At 38.6% G+C, this 21,757-nt stretch overlaps 2 protein-coding genes across 2 annotated transcripts; both read left to right on the forward strand.

The window, feature by feature from the left end:
- The first annotated feature begins 1,809 nt into the window (after positions 1–1,809).
- Positions 1,810–5,329, forward strand: LOC132840663 (probable phosphatase phospho1). Its single transcript, XM_060862499.1, has 2 exons — positions 1,810–1,994; positions 4,215–5,329. The coding sequence occupies exons 1-2, from the start codon at positions 1,934–1,936 to the stop codon at positions 4,967–4,969; spliced, it is 816 nt and encodes a 271-aa protein (XP_060718482.1). The 5' UTR covers positions 1,810–1,933; the 3' UTR covers positions 4,970–5,329.
- Positions 5,330–11,439: 6,110 nt separating this feature from the next.
- On the forward strand, positions 11,440–21,757 carry LOC132859888 (gap junction gamma-1 protein-like). Its single transcript, XM_060890860.1, has 2 exons — positions 11,440–11,469; positions 20,257–21,757. The coding sequence occupies exon 2, from the start codon at positions 20,288–20,290 to the stop codon at positions 21,473–21,475; it is 1,188 nt and encodes a 395-aa protein (XP_060746843.1). The 5' UTR covers positions 11,440–11,469; positions 20,257–20,287; the 3' UTR covers positions 21,476–21,757.

The following is a 21,757-nucleotide window of genomic DNA, read 5'->3' on the forward strand; positions in this document are numbered from 1 at the left end:
GATTCTAACCGAGATAATGACACGAACAGGCGTGTTGGCAATAGGAGAGATGTAGGCGTTTGACAGGCAGCCAACAATTTATAACTTCACCCCTGAGGTGAATGTGTATGCTAGTCAGCAAGCATCAATTTCAGAGACAAACCTGTGTGATCTGTGTAAAGTCAGTTTATCTAATTAACACCAGAGCACGGTACAGATACTGCTGGAGTCTGGAGCAAGAACAGTGTTATTTAAATAAACATTTCAGGATTAAGTGGTTACACACACAGACACACACACACACACACACCACATACACACACACACACCAGACTCATGGTGTCCTTTTACAGTAACACATGGATGTTCTTTAGATCAGACCACTGATTCAGCAAAGTCCCCTATTTTTAGGCTGTGTTGTGATCTTGATCCTGCACACACACACATACACACACATGTACACACTTATACACACATGCATAGACACACATCAGTTACACTCACACATACTGTACAAATATCTCTTTCACACACATGCATCATACACACACACAGAAACACACACACATTTGTCTAGCTTTGCCTACAATTTTGTACAGCATAAGTGTTTATCTGCTAATGGAAAGAGATCTATGAGACCTATGAGCCTTCATATTCTTGTTTGAGGTTCCAATGTCCTTCACATAGCTGGAACAGCTGCAGGGCTGGACGAGCTCTAGGCAGAAATGTTGAAGCCGTTAGATAAGGTTGGGGTCATGTGTTTCAAACTCTTGTGTAATTTGCAATGGATATTTGATGGATACACTACCTTTGGACTGGAGTTCAGATTAGCGTGTTCAACTAATAATTAAATTACTGCTTACAGCCTCCAAAGATAAAGTCACCAGCATTCTGGTGGAATGAATCTGGAGGAACTTGGTGAGTTCCTTAGGAAGTGTGGAAGAGTGGACAAGCTCTTGATCAACTTTGAGAGATCAAGAGAGTGTACTTACTACAGGAGTACTGCAGAAGCTGGTGCTGAGTGATATTTGATAGAGCAAGAGTATATCTTGTCTTGACTCCTGTTTATAGTTTTCCTAGAGAATATATCAAGGCACAGCCAAGCTTGAAGCAGTGTTCAGTATAATGGATCTTTCCAAAGAACCTTAGAGTAGAGATGTTGGCCTTTCGAACTGAGAGGAGTAGTTGAGTTTATTTATTTATTTATTTTTAATCTTTATGCTTGTACACATTTTTTTATAACCTCTGGTTCTTATATTTATGCTGCTTATCTTTATTATTTCTATGCACCAACACACCAAGGTAAATTCTAAAGTACATGCCAATAAACAATTCTGATTCTGATTAAGAGAAGAAACAATAAACAAACCAATCAATACAGCAACAAAATGCACTGAAAAATATACAAATAGACACCTTTTTATTATTTTTAATAAACACTAACCAGCACATGAAAAACCCAATTAATGGTAAAGCTGCAAAGCTGTCTAGAGTAGATAATGAGTATATGACTTGAGTCTTGATTGTTGTTTGAAATGTGCTCAGAGATTAGATTATCCAAAAACACATTTATATTAGGATGATATGAGACAATTGTACATGGAGGTCACAAGCACAAAGGTTGTCAGCACGGCTCAATTAAAAACCACCTCTAATCTAGGCAAGGTCATCATATCATGTACTGTGTCTTTGTGTGTGTGTGTGTGTGTGTGTGTGTGTGTGTGTGTGTGTGTGTGTGTGTGTGTGTGCATTATTGTTATGAGAGACATTGCTAAATAAATCAAACCTATTTGGGATTTGGGTTAATGATGGTCTATCTATCTATCTATCTATATTAGTATTTTAGAGTTTATGTATTAACTAAATTCTCACTAATGTCAATATTTATGACGTCAGTCGACGCACTGTCGCGGCGCGAGTCTGTCGTCATCAGCCCCTCCTCGCGCACAGTCCGATGCGCCAGCGATGTCCCGGAGCTCGCGCGCCGCAGCACAGAACCGCGCGACCTTCAACCGGTACAGTTACTACTGTTCATTTATCGCTACCGTTATTCTGATCTTTCCGGTTTGTTCTTGATTATTGTAGTGTGTCATTCTCTCTCTCTCTCTCTCTCTCTCTCTCTCTCTCTCTCTCTGTGTGTGTGTGTTTTGAGGAGGGGTGTCTTTTCAGTGCACGCGCTGTACGGCATTGCAGGCATCATTACGGCGCGCGCTCACGTTTCCGGTCACATATGCACACTGAATAGAAATCAATGAGTTTCCAGTAATTTTAGGGGTCCAAGCACGGATGCAGCTAAAACCAGACATAATAGTGCTGTAATTGATTCTGTTACTCTTTCTAGGGTGTATGATGCAACACACTGAAGGAATTTTGGGTTTGATGAACATGAGACAATAAATCTGCATTTATGTTAAACACCATAGGACCACGGCGCCTTATGTTTGAACCCACACATATCTCAGGTGATCAAAAGCACAGGAGCATGTGAGTGACAGGTGTTTGTTCTGTTAAATTGATAGTTTTAACAGTTAACAGTTTTGAATGTTTACTCAGGGTCTGAGTTTATGGGTTTCACTCTTAAGACTGCATTTGCTGTTAAAAAGGAAACATCAATATGAAGACCTGAGAGTTGTCTATGGGAGAAAAGTAAACCATGTTAAAGCTGAGAAACGAAACAAACTCCATCAGAGCCACTACACAAACACTGAGCATAGATGATACAACAATAAATGTCGTTCATGTTTGCTTTTGGAACGTTCTCTCTAATCTTTACTGATGATGGAACTCACAATATTAGCAGCAGAATTAATTCAGAAGTCTGAGAATTTACAGAGAAATTTGCATCCAATCTAATCAGGAGGACCTTCATCAAGGAGAAAGACAATGATTCAAAACACACACTGACAATCAACACAGGACTTCATCAGGAGGAAAAGTGGAAGGTTTTAGACTGGAAGTCAATCAGCAGACGTGAACCCAACTGAGCAGCATTTTACCTCCTGAAAAGGAGACTGACAGGAGAATCCCCTGAAACACATCTGAGCTGAAAAAAGCTGCACTACAATCCTGAAAAAGCAGCACAGAAGAAAAATGCTGAAGTTCTGATCTATTGTCTACTATTAATCTTTTGATCTCAAAACCAGATGTCTTTACTGTAGAGCACATGAAAAGGAACCGGCCTTGTCTTCCAATACTTTTGTATTGTTTCTCTACATTCTGTATTGTTAATGAAATACGAAAACAAGAAACTCTTATGAGATTCTTTGCCTCGTTGATCATTTAGTTGGCCTCTGTAGCTTTGCATGTCTGCTGATCTCTTCATTCGCTGTAGGGAATATACACAAACCTTGAAAGTTAGATATTTTGTGTGGTTTATCTAGCACAGCACTTATATTATTTGGACTGATTAAGAAACCGACAGCCAGTTAAAGCTGATTAGCAAATATTCACCACATGAACCAAATTATTTGACTGTTTGCCTTGAAGTCTTTCTGCTTATAACCTAATGTGTATGTGCTACAATTATGAGTTATTTACATTTCAAGCATTTGGCAGAAACCCTTATCCAGAGTGACTTACATTTTATCTGTCTATACAACTTAGCATTTATTAATCATGCTCAGGGTCCCAGCAAAGCAGCTGGGTAGATTAATGGTCCAACACTTGATCCACTAAGTTACCACATCCCCAGTTTATTTAGCTTTCATCTTAATCATTAGTGCTGAATCAAATCAGAAGCTTTATGCCTTTTTTGCCCATAACATTTCCATATTTTTTGACAAGGGCATTTTTTTGACAAGGACTGTTTGTCTGACTCTCACAGAAATCAGTCTGTAGTATCGAGCAATAAATTTTGATCATTTGTTTTTCATTTTGAAATGAATAAATATATATATCTGATCTGGGTCCACCAGATGTGAATTATACTCATATGTAATGTCAAAGTCAAACACACACCTATTAGAGGGAAGGGGGTGGGGCTTCCTGTGTGTGTGAGTTGAAAACACCTCCAGTGTTAATCATTCTGGATTGTCGACATGTCGATTGACTAAAGATCATTTTATAGTGTTATATGTGAGCCTGATTTCCTAATCATACTGATTAATGATGTCAGCAGAATGTAGCGTTCTGTCATGTAATTTCTTGGAGCTAGAACATGACATGGACAATAATAAATAACAATCATGCAACAACCAAGATCATTTCTAAATATTTTTGTCCCTTTATTTGCGCAGAGAGGAAAACGAGCAACATGGCCACCCGCTTCCTGTTTCTGTTTGACTTTGACGAGACGCTGATCAACGAGAACAGCGACAACTCTGTGGTCCGTGCTGTGCCGTTCCAGAAGCTTCCAGCGTCCCTGAGCAAGACTCACTCCCCTAGATTCTTCCTGGAGCACTCGCAGCAGATCATGACATTCCTAAACGAGAGTGGTGTCACCGAGGATGCCATCCGGGCTGCAATCCAGCAAATCCCGGCTTCTCCGGGTGGAGCGGCACTTCTCGACTTCCTGTTGTCTCAGGATGACTTTGAGTGCGTCGTTGTCTCGGATGCAAACTCATACTTTATTGAGACTTGGTTACGACATGCCAGAGCTCAGAATCTTTTCACCAAGGTTTTCACCAATCCGGCAGAATTCAACACAAACGGACGCCTCGTCCTGCACCCGTTTCACTCCCATTCCTGCCCTAGGTGCCCGGAAAACATGTGCAAGCAGGTCATCCTGAGAGAGTATGTGAGCAAAAGGGCGAAAGAGCGAGGGGAACCTTTCCAAAAGGTATTTTATATAGGTGACGGAGAAAATGATATCTGCCCCACGTTAGCGTTGGGACAAAATGATACGGTTTTCCCCAGGAGAGGATTCCCGATGCACAAGATCATCGAGGATCTACAGAAAGCGCAGCCCGGTGTGTATAAACCAGCTGTAGTGCCCTGGGACCGAGGTGAAGACGTAGTGGACTTCCTGAAGAAGGTCCTGCAGGAGAAATGATCTGCTGGAGCGGAAAAAGAGTGAAAGAATGAGGAGGAAGGAGGGAGATGAAGTTACTGACAGATACGTATTACACAAACCAGCACCTGAGACATGATTAGCCTTGCATGAGCCCCGCTAATACACCACGCCAGAATAAACAAGGTCACTGTGTGTATGAGAGTGTGTGTATGTTTTGTGTGTTTTGTGCGTGTGTAGACTGAATGACAATTTCATGACTGAGCAATTAACATTTATGTACAATAGCATGCAGAGAAATGGCTTTCGGCTAAAGGCTAATGCAAAGTTATACTTTGTTAATGTCTTCCAGAATGCAAACACACACACACACACACACACACACACACACACACACACACACACACATAGAGGTCAGTATTAATAGTAAATCATGAATGCTAATATATACACATCCACACAGAGGCTAATTTCAAATGCTAATAATGCTAATATAACTGTACCTTTTCTCTGTAGGCTCAAGCTAATCTCTCTCTCTTTCTGTTTGTTTTTGATTTGCATTCATTGTGTTTTTTTGTGTTGACTAATGCTAAACAGAAGACTTTTTCTAGCTAGCATCATTAGAAACCAAACTTCTAATTGGGTTTCATTTGTATTGCAATTTTAAGAGTAGACATCATCACAAACGCACAGTAAATAACAGTATTGACTGTTTTATAATGGAAAAGAACATTATATGTGTTTTTTTCATCATCTCCTGTCGTATACCATTTCTCACTATCAGTAAACGTGTACAGAGACTTTATTTAAAAAAACAAGACTTGGAAGGAAAAAGTACAGATTGTTGGGGTCTCTGCTGGTTTATAGTGGTATTTAATAGCAACCAGTAGAATTCCTTATGGAAACTGACAGAAGAGGGGGCACTGTGGCTTAGTGGTTAGCACGTTCGCCTCATACCTCCATGGTTGGGGTTCGATTCCCGCCTCCACCTAGTGTGTGTGGAGTTTGCATGTTCTCCCCGTGCATCGGGGGTTTCCTCCGGGTACTCCGGTTTCCTCCCCCGATTCAAAGACATGAATGGTAGGTTGATTGGCATCTCTGGAAAAATTGTCCCTAGTGTGTGAGTTCGTGAGTGAATGAGAGTGTGTGTGTGCCCTGTGATGGGTTGGCACTCCGTCCAGGGTGTATCCTGCCTTGATGCCCGATGACGCCTGAGATAGGCACAGGCTCCCCGTGACCCGAGGTAGTTCGGATAAGCGGTAGAAGATGAATGAATGAATGAATGAACTGACAGAGTCTGATGGAACCCTTTAAGATCTTGTATGTGAAACGATTAGAGCTGAGTCAGGAATAAAACACTCGGTTACAGGAAAATAATCAGTTTTCTAATCTTTTCTGATCTCATTCTTTTCTCCTTATAACACTTTGTCTCCTTTTCTCCTTGAGTTGATTTGCTTTTCTGTATTTCATTTTCCTTTATTTCCATTATTTTCTGCACTCACTATTTTTCTTAAAATTTTTCTATCTCATCCTGTGTTTTCTGTCATTTTATACATTTAGATATTTGCTTTTAAAATCCTAATTTCTTACATTTCTTACATTTTTCACAACTTTATATATGTATGTATATATACGTGTATATATAATTATATACGTGTATATATAATTATATACGTGTATATATAATTATATACGTGTATATATAATTATATACGTGTATATATATATATATATATATATATATATATATATATATATATATATATATACACATATATATACACGTATATATAATTATTTTATATTATATTATTTTTTTTTTTTTTCTCTCTCATCCTGTGCTGCGGTTCCTCATCTTATTTTGTTTTATCGGGTTTCTCACTTGTTATTGCGTCTCATTCGGAATTGTCTTTTTTTTTTATTTTTTATTTTTTTTATCTCAACTTGTGTTTCTTGTGTCATTTATTTATTTTTAATATTTTTTGTTTTCAATCTTGATTTCTTGATCTCATATTTCTCATTGTATTCTCTCATTTTTTAATTTTACTGTTCCTTATCGTGTTTTGTTTTGTTTTTCTTCGTCTCGTTGTTCCTCATCTTATCTTGCTTTTTTCTTATCTTATCTTGTTTTTACCTTTACTGGCTTATCGGTTCTCACGTAGTTTCAATTTTCCTTGCCTCATCTTGTGTTTCCTCGTCTCGTTTTTCCTCTTCTAGTTTTACCACTTGAACTCCTGATGCTGACTTTGTAAGCAGAACATACTACAGGTGCTCTGAAGATTTTTTTTTTTTTTTTTCAAGATCTTAATTTTTTTTGTTCAGTAATCCTTCAAGTCCTCGTGATCCCTCATGAAACCAAAGTAGCTATTTAAGAATTTATAGAAATATAACAATAAATAAATATGTAAACTCTAATTATGGATTATAAAGCCATTATAACAAAGCATGAAAGAACAATTGTGTGTGTATGAAAAATAGTTGTCGTATATTTATAGTGTTTTGTGTATTGACCTTGCGGTGAAGATTTTAATGGCGTTAAAGGCGCGATATGGTTGTATGGCGACACCACGTGGTTATGAATTAATATTACATTGTGAACTAAAAATGTAAAGGTTGCAGGAACTTTGACAATTATTGGGAAGCAGGATCACGTTTCATTTACAGCTAATAAATGATCATGCAAACGTTATAAAATATAAATCCTTCTCATTTTCTTTTCATTACAGAATTCTGTGCACTACGTAGCACACTAACAATCCCTTATTGTAAGGGAACACGGTCACTTTGTGTTATAAACACACTGTGAATATTTATTAACATGTTATTATGCTAATATGTTTTTACTAATTATATGCACGAGATCTTAGCAATGACAGGGATTAAAGCCATTAGACAAAAGGGTATTTATTATTATTAAATAAAGAGTTTAGCTGCATTTACTGATTGTATTTAAAAAGAGAAAAATGAAAGTATTTATCTTTATTTTACTGATGTATGCAAATAAGAATTAAACATCTAAAGGCAAATGGTCTGATGGATCTTATTTTTGATTTCTGTTGACTGCAGCTACGTCCACAAGGTGGCAGCAAAAGGACAATAAACCTCTCTCTCTCTCTCTCTCTCTCTCTCTCTCTCTCTTTCTTTCTCTCTCTCTCTCTCTCTCTCTCTCTCTCTCTCTCTCTCTCTATCGCTCTCTCACACACACACACAGCTAGATGCTGGACTGCTGATGGATAGACAGAGTAGTACAAACTAATAAGCATGGGAACCTTTGTGTGCTAAAGCAAGAAATGAGGATAAATAAGAAAAACAAATACATAATTATACTTATACACAACTCCCTGGTAGCATAAGTGTGTACACACTTTCATAACTGGTGGTGTAGCTACTACGAAAACACATTAACAAATCCGAAAACACATTAACAAATCCGAAAACACATTAACAAATCCGAAAACAAATTAACAAATCCGAAAACAAATTAACAAATCCCAAAACACATTAACAAATCCCAAAACAAATTAACAAATCTGAAAACACATTAACAAATCCGAAAACACATTAATAAACACTCAATGTCTGTGATAACAATCTGCCATATTCCATGCGTGCCTGAGCTATGAGGTAGGGTGGCAAGATGGACAAATAAGAACACAAAAGTCTCTCTAAATGTCTGAAAGTTATGACATCTCTGGTGCCAAAACAACACAGCTCATCATACAAAGATCACCACATCTACAGTGAAGAATGGTGGTTTTAGCATCAAGCTTTGGGGCTCTTCAACCGGCACTGGAGCTGTAGTCAAGTTTGATAGAAAAATTTCCAGCTCTAAATATTCAGTTATTTTGGCACAAAAATATGAAGAGGAATTTCACCTCCCAACATGACAAAGACCCAAAGCAGAATGACTTCATGAAAAGAAGATCAAAGACCAGATCTCAGTGCCACAGAAAACTTGTGTGATGACCTTCTGAGTGCTGCGCAAGGAGCTCACCTGGAAACCTGAAGAGGTTTGAACATTTTTCCAAGAAACTGTAGCATAAAATGGCAGCATTCTATATAATATATAATATATTATTCTATATCATTCTATATAATATAAAATTATATATATATATATATATATATATATATATATATATATATATATATATATATATATATATATATATATATTAAATTTTATATATATATATATTAAATTTTATATATTTTTATAATGATTATGTTTGGACGTGGACATTAGCTTTACATTCTAACAACAACTTGCAATTTGTATTTTTTAAGGTGTTTTCAATACACTGTAGCTGGACAGAGGGATGGATAAATGAATGAGGATGAGGAAAACTGCACAAGGAGAAATATTAGGTCACTTTGTATTAGTGAGCTGTAGATAGCACTGCCAGAACACTCTCTCTCTCTCTCTCTCTCTCTCTCTCTCTCTCTCTCTCTCTCTCTCTCTCTCTCTCTCTCTCTCTCTCTCTCTCTCTCTCTCTCTCTCTCTCTCTCTCTCTCTGCGTGTACAAAATTATATTTCATCGTTCTGCACACAGCTTGGATCTCATTACATTCATATAAAATAATCAGTGAAGTGTTGTGTGATAAACAGGGTAATTGTCACGTTTTTGATGATCAATTGACCGTCAGTCAGCTGTTGCTATAGAAACGGTAAAGCATTGGCACGAGCGCGCTAATATAAATCTGCACTAGAGTCCATGCTGCTTTTATAGAGTCGAGTCAAGTTAAGTATATGTCAATATAGAGAATTAATCAATGGTGCTGTGGTGATGTAAGTGGACATGAATGGATGGTCTCTCTCTCTCTCTCTCTCTCTGCCTTTCCCTTTCTTTCTCTCCTCCCTGTTTCTCATACACACGCTTTCCCTCTCACTATGAATGACAGAACTTCGCTCCACACTCACTGTAAGTACTTTGTTTATTCACACACACGTTTTGTTTAGAATTTTTACTCGCATTCATTTCAAACATTAAATAAGCTTCTATGCAATACTGCTGCTATATATTATGTTATTTATGTCTGTACTTTTACCAAATTCCTTGTGTGTGTGTCAACAAACTTGGCCAATAAATCTGATTCTGATTCTGATCACAATCGAACACTAAAGGCGCTACAGGTTCTGTCTCAAATCGCTCCCTCCCTTACTAACTAGTTCACCTAGATGTAACGGTCGTGCGTTGGTTTGGACACCACGTTGAGTGCCCTAGCGCGCGGTTTGGAACGCACCCGTGTCGTTTTCTACTTAATTTCGGCGGTTTTCCGGAGCTGTTTTTTTTCTTTTCTCAAGCGAAGCTAAAGTTGAATTTATATAAAGCTAAAGTCAGATTTAGATTTATATCGATCTAATAGTTAAGATGGAGATGTTATTTACTCATTAATGAAGTAAACAACAAAGAAAACGAAGCGAAAACCTTAAACGGTAATTAAGATGCTACACATCCACATCGCTAACGATAAACTGTTTATTTGTTATTTATAAATACAGACTTAAAAAACTTAATCTCGGTGACATTAGAAAAAAAGCACGAATTAATAGACAAAACTGTTTAAAATAGATTTTATTCAAGTTTTAATTTTCTGTCAAGATTTCCTGTCACTCTGAGGATTAGCTAAGTGAATTAGCAACCGCTAATGCTATCCTACATGTGAGGTAAATGTTTACATCACATATAGAATGTTAATAATGTTTACTCTAAAATATATCGAGTTTTTAAATCTGTTCTTTCATTAAATCGTTTTCATGTCACTATTTTTAAACAAGGTTGAGTGGAAAGACCTTATTAAATGTTCTATTGTGTCCAGCACAGAGTGAAAAATAGCATATTTTATATAACAATATAGTATCTATCTAAGCCTACTTATCTACCAATTGTATATCTCAGGGTAAACATGTAACTGGCATTTTTCGTTATATGGTTGGTGGAAAGAGCAAATTGTGAACATGCTTAAACCTAATAATTAAGTCGATTTTTCTTTGACAAAAACTTGGTGGACTTGGGATTCAAACTCACAACCTTTTGGTCAGCAGTCTTAGAATTAACCTCTAAACTAATGCATTCCTTACTTGTACTGAATACTGATGTTTTTGGAATACTGTAGTGCACAGACCATTGAAGTGTACTGAATATTGAATTGCACTGAATAATGAGATGTACAGATACTGAACTGTACTCAATACTGAGACGTATTAAATACTGAGTTGTACTGAATACTGTAGAGTACTGAATACTGAGATGTACTGAATTCTGAAGTGTACTGATTACTCAGATATTTGTTACATAGATACACACACGGTGACTTTTGGCTCTCTTGAGGTTCTTTCAAATAACTTGTAAGGATAAAATAATTTAGTAAAGCAGGCTGTATAACAGATGTAATTTCACTTGTTATTGTTCATTAATTATGTCTTTCAGTGGTGTCCTGAATCTGTGATCTGAGGGCTCCCTGCTGCCAAGTGACCATCTGATTTAGCGAGAGACAAGCAAGAGGAGACAAGACAAACCGAGACAGGACCTTCTCAAAAGGTAAAGCTGCCAAACACAACTTTACAACATTTTTTTTTCTTCAACTCCTTCTAAGAAAATGTACAATTTTGGACAGAGCCGGCATTCCTCTGCACTCTTTTTCAACATCTTTAATCAACCTGTTCCACGTGCACTAAAAACAACAGCACTGCCATTACAAGGCTGAATAAACCACAGTGCATGGATGCACACACAAACATATGCACACACATTTTCACACACACACATGCACGCACTCACACACACACACGATTTACAGTTTAAATCCAAACACATAGAGACTTTTTGTCTATGATTAAATTTGTCCTGGTTAAAGTGGACAGTTGTGGCTGACTGAGACACTGTGACATACTTCATTTGCATTATAAACTCACTTTACTCACTGTTTAGCTAGTGTCAGATGTGTTTACATTGGACTAGGACATGGCATAGCAGGTCTTAGATGCTACTGGCCATTGTGTAAATCAGCCAAGTGCTACAAGGCTCCTTGTTCTAAAAGGAAATATGTCAACAGTCAGAATTAAACCACAACCCTCACGGTTTTATGAGGAATTTAATGTTTAAGCAGTGTGAGAAACAGTGGATTCGGTTAACACAATATCATAATCACAATATTATAACATCAGATACACACACAAACACACAGACACACACAAAAAACTGGAAGTGTGGATACTGTTTACAACCTTGTACTGGGATGTACTATGTGTTTGTGTGTATGTGTGTGTGTTTCCTCTCCCAAATATTAATTCTATGCCTCCTAAATGTGCTTAGATTTCTCTGAGGATCCTATATATTTCCAATAAGGAACAGTTATTATATGACATTAATGTATATATGTGTGTATGTGTGTGTGTATGTGTGTGTGTGTGTTTGATCACATTTTTCTATTTACATGCCGTGTGGAGTCAAAACAAATTCCCGTTAACCTCCACCAGTGTCTGGATCCCATTACTCCTTGCCCTCCCCCACTTCTCTCTGTCTCTCTCTCTTTTACCCTCCATGTCTCTCTCTCTCTCTCTCTCTCTCTCTCTCTCTCTCTCTCTCTCTCTGTCTTTCCATTCAGACTAAATAACACGGGATCTTTATGACCCTTTTTTTACCCTTCAGCTGGGCATCAATGCCTCAATTTGACTCTTGTTCAGGGTATTTATTGTGGTGGGTATTGAAGGGCTATATGATAAACAGAGACGCTTAAAAAAACACAATGTCATCATCGAGGATGCGTCTCTTCAAGTTTTTTTTTATTTACATCTGCCTTCTAACTAACACTCATGTAGCAAAGACTTGAAAATGACCCTAAAAAAGATTTAAATACCAGTAATATGAACTATGTCACATTTTATTCTTCATCACCTCGATTTCAGAGTATCACTTGAATCACAGTGGGTGTGTAGTGATTGATACTGTTGTGGACTGTGAGTGTGGCTTGTCCACTGTACGATTTATAAACACTACTTCTGTTTAAAATGTTTTTAAATGTGTCTGGGTTTGTCCTTAGACAATAGTAGCAAAGCTACTAGCTATGATCCAGTCATTTGAATGTATTGCTTATTTACATCATCATACCTAATCTTTACAAAAGAAAATCTTGAATTCAAATCATAGCTTTGTAATTGACATGCACCTAGAAACACGTGTGTACATAGGGTTGCTGTGCAGCTAGCTGGCTACTAGCTTTCAAACAGAAAGAGGGAAAAATGCAAGATCCTTATTTGTTAATCCAGTTTAGGGGACAACCAATAAGAACTCAGGTGGGTAAATAATGCGTAATCATAATAATGACCTCTAATGAACATCACTGGTACAATTACTGGGCAAAGGAACCCTCAGAGGTGGAAGGTGTGGAATCCTTGTGCAGAATTTATTTAAACACACAATGCATGTAATCCAAAGCTGTAATTCAAAAACGTAGTAAAACGAAACAGAGAGTCAAAACCAGAAATGCATACAGCAAGGCAAACAGATCCAAAATGAGCAGAAAACATGGTCAGTGGACAGGCAGTGTCAACGAATTACTGTAGATGTCCCCTTAATTCACAGAATAGTGTGAACAGTGTATGCTGGAGCTCCATTGATCTCCAGCAGTGGCAGGGGTGTGTGCTTCAGGGTCCTCATTAGATGGAGGGGCATGAGCGTGCTTGAGGAGGGAGAAGTGGAAGGAAGGCGAGATGCGGTACTGTGGTCGAAGTTGAAGTGCAGAAGTGACTGGGTTTACCTGAAGCAGTATTTCAGCTTAATGTTCTGTGTGGAGAGCCACACCATTTGACTTGGAGGTTGAGGGCATCGCTGACGGTTGGTCTGCAGTTCCTGGCATTGCACTCCCTGCTGGAGGCATACATGGGCACTTTCCAAATTTTCCTGGCTTTGAGTAAACCATTCATCTACTGATGGGACGTCTGATGGTTCATCTGACCATGGGAAGAGTGGGGGCTGGTAGATCAGCTCTGGTAGAGCTAATGGCTCAACTCCTGGCTGATGCGATCAGCTTGGCCATTAGATTGTGGGTGGTACCCTGAATTGAGGCTGATATTATTTCCCAGGGTTTTACAGAAGGCCTGCAATACCCTGGAGGTGAACTTGGTCCCGCAGTCAGAAACAAAGTCTTCAGGTGTCCTGTAGTTCCTGAAGATGAGGTCTACGAGCATTTTAGCATGGATGTTAAAAGGCCCTTCAGGGGCACAAGTTGAGGCCTTGGAGAAGTGGTTGGGTAAAGAAGACGGTTTTGCAGTTCTGAAAGTATCCCAGGTTTTTGTGGTCAGTAATTACCTGGAATGGGTGTTTGGCCCCCTCCAATCAATGGCTCCATTCCTGGAATGCCTCTTTGATAGATAATAGCTCTTGATTCCCCACGTTGTAGATGCTTTCTGCTGTGGTCAATTTTCTTAGGAAGTAGGCGCAGGTGAAAAGCTTGTCTGGAGCACCATGCCTTTTGGAGAGCATGCCCCCTATTCCTTCCATGATGAGCAGCAGTGTTGTGAGTAGGACAACGACACCACTCTAGTTACAGATAAAACATCTGTAAAAATACGTGAAACCCATGAATCTTTGCAGTTCTTTGATGTTTGCAGTTGTGTGCCATTCTGTGACATCTAGGACCTTGCTTTTGTCCATTTTCACCCCTTGCCTGGTGATGAGGTCAAAACATTATAGAGTCCTTATGAAACTCACAATCTTTGCCCTTGGCAACCAGCTTGTGCTGTAGTAGGCGTGACAACACAGTGTGGACATAGCTGACATGGAGGTTGTACTTTTTGGAGTATACTGTACAGTATGCTATCAATGTACACGATGATGCAGAAGTTCAAGTCTCAATATGTCTCGTTCACAAATGCTTGGAATACCTCTGGCACATTAGTTAGGCCATATGGCATAACCAAGTATTCATAGTGCCTTCTGGTGGTGTGGAAGGCTGTCTTACATTCATCTCCCTCCTTGATTTTAATAAGATTATAAGAACTTTGCAGGTCTAGTTTGGTGAAGAAGTGGGCCTCACATAGTTGTTCTAAGGCTTCGGAACACCAGAGGGAGCAGGTATGGGATACTGAGAGCTGATAGACCCTACAGTGAGGGGGGATGCATTTGGAAGCAACTCAACTGCACAGTCCCAAGGGTGGTGAGGGGACAGCTTGGTAGCGTTATCTTTGTTAAAAAGCATCCCTCAAGTCATCATATTCCTGGGGATGTCCACAGACTTGGTGGAGTTGAGGCTCTCGACTGTGGTGGCATAGCAGGGAAGCTGGAAGTCCCACTTCATGCACTGTTGGAGGCATTGTTAGGACCATCTGACCAGTTCCTTGTGATGCCAGGAAATGAGGGAGTTGTGGGTTTGGAGCCAGGGGAACCCCAAAATGATGGCATTGACTGGTGAAAAGATGCCAAACCAGACAAACCTCTCGACATGAAAAAGTCCTATTATCGAACGATGGTGGCTTGGCAGTAGCAGGCAGCAAACACTCCGAATCCAATATTGTGCTATTTAGGTTTTTAGTCCGATTATTCATAGTACAGGGAAACCAGAGACAGTGGTGTACAGTATATGACTGCCAGACCTTAATACAGCATGAAAACATGCAACAACCAACCTGCACAATGATGTGTTGGAAATGCTTTGCGACCTAGAAAGCAAGAAAGCCTGTCTCTACTTTCTACAAAGGTTGAGGAAAGCATATCTCCATCCCCTGATTTTTGTTTTTAACCCCACTCTAGAGCACTACTAGTTATTAAAAGGTTCTAAAAAATGAATTAAGAATTAACTAGGTACTAGAAAATTGAACTAGGGACTAAGTCGTTACTAGAAAAGTAAACTCGAGACTAACAAGTGACTAGTAAATTATGAACTATACCAGTAACTAGGAAACAGGATGAGCCTAGGTCAGGACAGGACAGGACTAGGAAACAGAACTACAGTAGCAACTAAGTCGTTACTAGAAAAGTAAACTCGAGACTAACAAGTGACTAGTAAATTATGAACTATACCAGTAACTAGGAAACAGGATGAGCCTAGGTCAGGACAGGACAGGACTAGGAAACAGAACTAGCAACTAAGTCGTTACTAGAAAAGTAAACTCGAGACTAACAAGGGACTAGTAAATTCTGAACTATACCAGTAGCTAGGAAACTATGAACTATACCAGAAACTAGGAAACTATGAATTGAGAAACTGGAAAAAGGAACCTAGAAAATAGGAAACTAGAAAGAAGGAGCCTGTGAAATAGACAGCATGTTCCAGTTGAGCTCTGTGTATTGGATATCTGTCAACATTAAAATGCATGATGTGTGAGGACATTATTTAGTGTATTCTGCTAACTCAGACACATTTTAAATGAAAGCATTCATACAGATATGAAATAGATTCAAGTTCAAAGCTACATAGATAAAAATACTAAAGGTTGGAAAAACATTCAGTACTCAATTGTACCAACATATCAGCAGCTTCTGATCAGAAACTGTTTTATATATAAAACCATAAAACGTTGATCTTAAAAATGTGTATTGTGTCACTTCGCTTCAGATATGAGATGAAAAAGCTTGCAGCACTTTTATTATAGCATAGTGTTTCATGTGTTTAAAAGTCCTTTAATGTGTTTACACATATTTTATTAGCCTATTTATTAGCACCCACCGAGCCAGGGGCCTGTAACCATGCCCTCAACTCAGAGACGCTACACACACTCCTCCAAACCATTTGCCTTCTTATGTGTAAAAAAAAGGTCACTTTGTGACTGTACAATTACTGACTATATTTAATGCATTGTGTTTCACAAAAAATAATTGGCCTCCTATGAGGGAGAGGAAGGAGATCATTACTATCACAGTGCTACAGCTTGAATCCTGACACTACAATAACCAGGAGACCTAAAAATATAACAGAATTAATCAAACATTCAGGACAGTGGTGAAAATGAAAAGATTTGTGTGTGTGTTTTGGATCACTGTAAACAAAACTTTTGGAATACAGCATCGTGGTAATATCTAATTCTTGGTGTTTGTCAGGATGGTGTTTTTCAACATTTATCCTTCTTAATCTCTCAAAACACGGCTTTCAACATAATTTTTGAAACATTGACACAATAGTCGTGATGTCATTTTACTGTGCCAATGTGATCATTATGTTGGCTTTGTAGAAGCCAACATTCTGTTTTCCTATTTAAGCTTAGACAAAAATTTATCAAGAGCAACTCCTCCTAGGGCTTTCGAGCCACATGAACCAAATTCGGATATGTTGTAGACCCTGCTCTGAAGTTTGTTGCTGTTACTTTTCTAAGTGATCCGAGTACCGCTACTTCCGGTACCGGGTCTCAAATGGCCTTTTTTCCCATAGACTCCCATTATAAAGTTTGGAGGTTTATAACTCGGCAAGATTTTTAAATTATCTACACCAAACTTGGCCAGCTCCTTTAGGGTGATACTCTAAACAAAATTTTAAATTAGTATACCGACTGGCCTTTCGGTTGTGCGGCAGCCCCGCCCCCAAAATATGCAAAATCAAAAAACTTTTTACAACATGGACATGTGACATATCAAAACACTCAGAACAATGAGGGGAACTTCCTCACAGGTATTCTGATGACGTCACGTGATGTCACGTGAAAACAAAAAACATTAGCACGACATGGACATGTGGCATATCAAAACACTCAGCCCAAGGAGGGGAATTGTGTCACAGGTTTTCGGATGACGTCACATGCTTGTCTCCACTTGCCTCCAAATGTTTTGGCACCCTAGCGCTCCACTAGATTTCACAAGTTTTATGTCTACTTGCCTCCAAAAGTAACGCTGACCCTTATGTCCACTTGCCTCCAAAAAGCACTGGCCTTTGCGAATACTTGCCTCGTCAAAGCCAACATCAAAGTTTGTTGCCACGAACTTTACAAATCTAGTTTTGTTTTCTATTTGTTTTTGTGTTTTTACATGGAAGGGGATTTTTTTTTCTGAAAATGCTGGATGGATGGAAATATTTCTTTTTTTAAACGGTTGGGTAAAAAAACAATTCTTTCAACAGTACATGTGGGCGTAGCCTCAGGGTGTGTATGGTGCTGTTTCTGTGCATGCCCTGCTTCTTTAGCCTGATTAGAACATGACAAGAATGCTACAAGACTCGAAGCTAAATGTTAATATGATCTTGATCTTAATAATATGTTAATTTAATTTCCTTGACTTGACTGTGAGTGTGTGTGTGTGTGTGTGTGTGTGTGTGTGTGGATACAAGTGATTTTATCGTCAGATTCCGCACAAATGCCTTTGTAAGCTGGTTGGAGTTTTTTCTTGTCTCTGTGTGTGTGTTTTATTGCGGCAGCTCACAGAAACACATGTTGAGCTGTTCTAGCTGCCAGACATCTTCATTTAGTTGGTGTGTGTGTATCAAGTTTTTTGGGATAATTAAATAAAAATTAAATAAATATATACTTTTAATTAAATAATTTTATATAATAATAATAATAATAATAATTTTTATAATGTAACCACTGACTCATTGTCAGTGTCTCTTCCTGGAAAAGAAACCGAATCAATGATTAATCAGTAAAAGAAAATTCTAGAACGCACAATCTAGAACTTATGTTACAGTTAGGAAAACAATTAACGACTGCATGCTATGATGAAGCAGTATTACTGTCACCACAACAACATTGATTCGTTTCTTCTAAAAGCATGTCTCTGATTGGTTTATTCGTTTTACAACCACAACGATTTGCAGATGATTGATCTTATAAATATATTAAATAAAGAACAACACATCCTAGTATTTATCTGTTTATAGTCACTAGTTATTTATGTTTTAACTGCTTTAAACATTCTTTTCCTCACTAGCCTCTTTTTCTTTTCATTTCTTTTTTTTCTTTTGGAAAAAAACAAATGCTACAGTTTTACCATTTTATAGTTAAAAAAAAATATATATATACATATATATATATATGTATATATATATATATATATATATATATATATATATATATATATATATATATATATATATATACGTATCAATAATAATAATAATAAGAGCGTATCCACTTTATGAGTCTCTGTAAATGAGATGTTACTCTGAAAACAATAACATGAACATAGACAGAAGTGCTGTTATAAAATGTATTAATTCGAACATGGACATGGACAGAGCTGCTGTTATAGAAATTAATCAACACCTTCTGACAAATAAGAATCCAGAATTAAGCACTGTGGTTTAAGTGTTTTTTTAATTATGTGTTTTATATTGTAGCATGATATTTGAGAATTACTTGAGATTTTTGGATCTGAACTGAAGTGGTGTTTGGACACAGTGGGTCAAACAACTACCTATAACAATACAGCGTAAAGCCAGTGTTGTAATCCTGCAGAACACACACACATATTTCTTGGTGGTCTACCTGTGTGCTTGTGTGTTTGTGTGTTTCATATTATGTTTTGGCAATGATTGTCATAAAATATGGAAATCTACTGGAAGACCTGCTGTGTTTATAAGTGTTTATATATGTGTGTGTGTATGTATGTGTTCTATATAGTTCAGCCTATAAAAGTCCCGCTGTTCTGGCAGAATAGGCTAATAAATTGTATCATAAAGCATCCTCAAGCGTGTAAAAGGTGAAATATACAACTCTCTCTCTCTTTCACTTTTTGTTTTTCAGAATGACTTTTCTGTGTGTTTTTACAGTCGTTCAGCCTCATTGACATCCTCCTTGTCCTGCAGGGAATTACGGCAATTGACTTTTACACAAAATTATAAACAAAAGTCTAAACGTTTTTACGTTGTTTGTTTGTTTTGTTCATTTTGTTTGTTTGTTTGTTTGTTGTAATATGGATTGTTCTCAACTCAACATGAGCCACTCCTAACGCATACCTCACTCAACACAAGCTGCTGCCCCCCAACTCCGACTCAAGAGTCACTCTATGCACAATTCACTCCCTCCACTCAACACAAAGCACTCCTAATGCATCCACCTGTGCTCAAAAGGCTTCGCTCTTCACTCATCCCGACTCAAAACGAGATGCTTCTCACTCATCCCCTCACTGAACACAAGCCACTCCTCACTCACCCCCCACTTAGTAATTCTGTTCCAGACACATTGATAGACTGAGGTGGCTTGATTTATATAGTTTGTGTGAATATTTCAATATTATCAGCACACAGCTGCTCGGACCTCAGTTTCAGTCACTATTATGTTTTATAATCCTTTTTTAAAGGATTTCTGTGTTTCTGTTACCTTCATATCAGTTAAGCCCTGTAAAGAGTAAACATCACACTTAACAGTTTTTGTTCTTTCTGTCTGTTCTTTTGTCTTTATGCAGTGAATCAGAGTCCTTCCAGTTCCGATTCACCATGAGCTGGAGCTTCTTAACTCGCTTCTTAGAGGAAATTCATAACCACTCGACATTCGTGGGGAAAATCTGGATCACGGTCCTCGTGGTGTTTCGGATTGTTCTCACTGCTGTGGGTGGCGAGTCCATCTACTATGACGAGCAGAGCAAGTTTGTGTGTAACACAGGTCAACCTGGATGCGAGAATGTGTGCTATGACGCATTTTCACCGCTCTCGCATGTCCGCTTCTGGGTATTCCAGATTGTTTTGGTGGCCACGCCTTCTGTGATGTACCTCGGATATGCTGTCAACAAGATTGCCAAGATGGAAACAGGCAAAGAGAGTGTCGTAAGCACTTCAGTGAAATATTCCCTCTGCAGACGTCAGAACCGAGCTCTGGAGGAAGCTGAAGAAGACCAAGTGGAAGATCCGATGATTTACAATGTGACTGAAATGGAAAGCGGAAATGACAACGTAACTCCAGGTGCAACGGGAGATGGTAAGAAAGCACGACATGACGGCCGACAGCGAATCCAGCGAGACGGACTAATGAGAGTTTACGTCTTCCAGCTTGTTGCTCGGTCTGCTTTAGAAATAGCCTTCCTGATTGGTCAGTATATGCTTTATGGTTTCGCTGTCCCGGCTCATTACGTGTGCTCGAGAAAACCGTGTCCTCACATGGTGGATTGCTTTGTTTCCCGTCCAACGGAGAAGACGGTCTTTTTGTTCATCATGTATGCTGTCACCCTGCTCTGCTTGCTGCTTAATATCTTGGAGATGTTCCATCTCGGACTGAGAAAAATGTTCGATCTCCTGCTGGCCAGACAGCGGCGTCACAGCCCAGACAATGACCTGACTGTAAGCGAGAATGATGGACGAGGAGGATACAGAGGGTACACGCATTCCTGGACCTCTCCTTCAGCCACGCCAGACTACAAAATCGCTGTGAATCCGGAAACAGTGGTATTTATACAAAAGGTGGAGGAGAAGGAGTCACCCAGAGCGCATCAGCAGCAGTACGGAAGCACAAAAGACAACTTCCTCCCGGTACAGAAAGCAGCAGAAAAGAATCAAAAGGCAAAGCAACAGCATGACAAGAGAAAACAACGTGAACATGAAAGAAACAAGCAAGACAGAAGTAGAAGGGAGCGAGGGAGCAGCCGCAGCAGCAGCAAGTCGAATAAGAAGATGCCGTGTGTTTGGATTTGAGACGCAATCCAGTGAAATTTGCTTTAGTACCAAAAGTAAACTAGTATAAGTACTGAGAGCTTTAGATTTGAAAGTTTTAGATTTGAGGTTTAGGTGTTCAGCTTAGTATCGGTAAACAATGATGTCTATTTTTCAACATGGACGAGAGCCCAGTAAATCAGACAACGGCCAATTCTTAGCGCTGAAAAATCCCACACCGATCACTGAGACATGTGAAAGAAATGTAGACTGTAGCCATCTAAAACCACTTGATTGCACAATCAAAATCTTCCTGAATCTGAA

This window comes from Tachysurus vachellii, chromosome 2 (genome assembly GCF_030014155.1).
Source record: "Tachysurus vachellii isolate PV-2020 chromosome 2, HZAU_Pvac_v1, whole genome shotgun sequence".
NCBI lineage: Eukaryota > Metazoa > Chordata > Actinopteri > Siluriformes > Bagridae > Tachysurus > Tachysurus vachellii.

What these genes read in the sequence shown, in the direction of transcription:
- LOC132840663 (XM_060862499.1), top strand. Translation starts at nt 1,934, where the DNA reads ATGCGCCAGCGATGTCCCGGAGCTCGCGCGCCGCAGCACAGAACCGCG. An exon ending in AACCGCGCGACCTTCAACCG is followed by an intron (nt 1,995 to 4,214) that starts GTACAGTTACTA and finishes TTATTTGCGCAG; the next exon opens with AGAGGAAAACGAGCAACATG.
- LOC132859888 (XM_060890860.1), top strand. Translation starts at nt 20,288, where the DNA reads ATGAGCTGGAGCTTCTTAACTCGCTTCTTAGAGGAAATTCATAACCAC.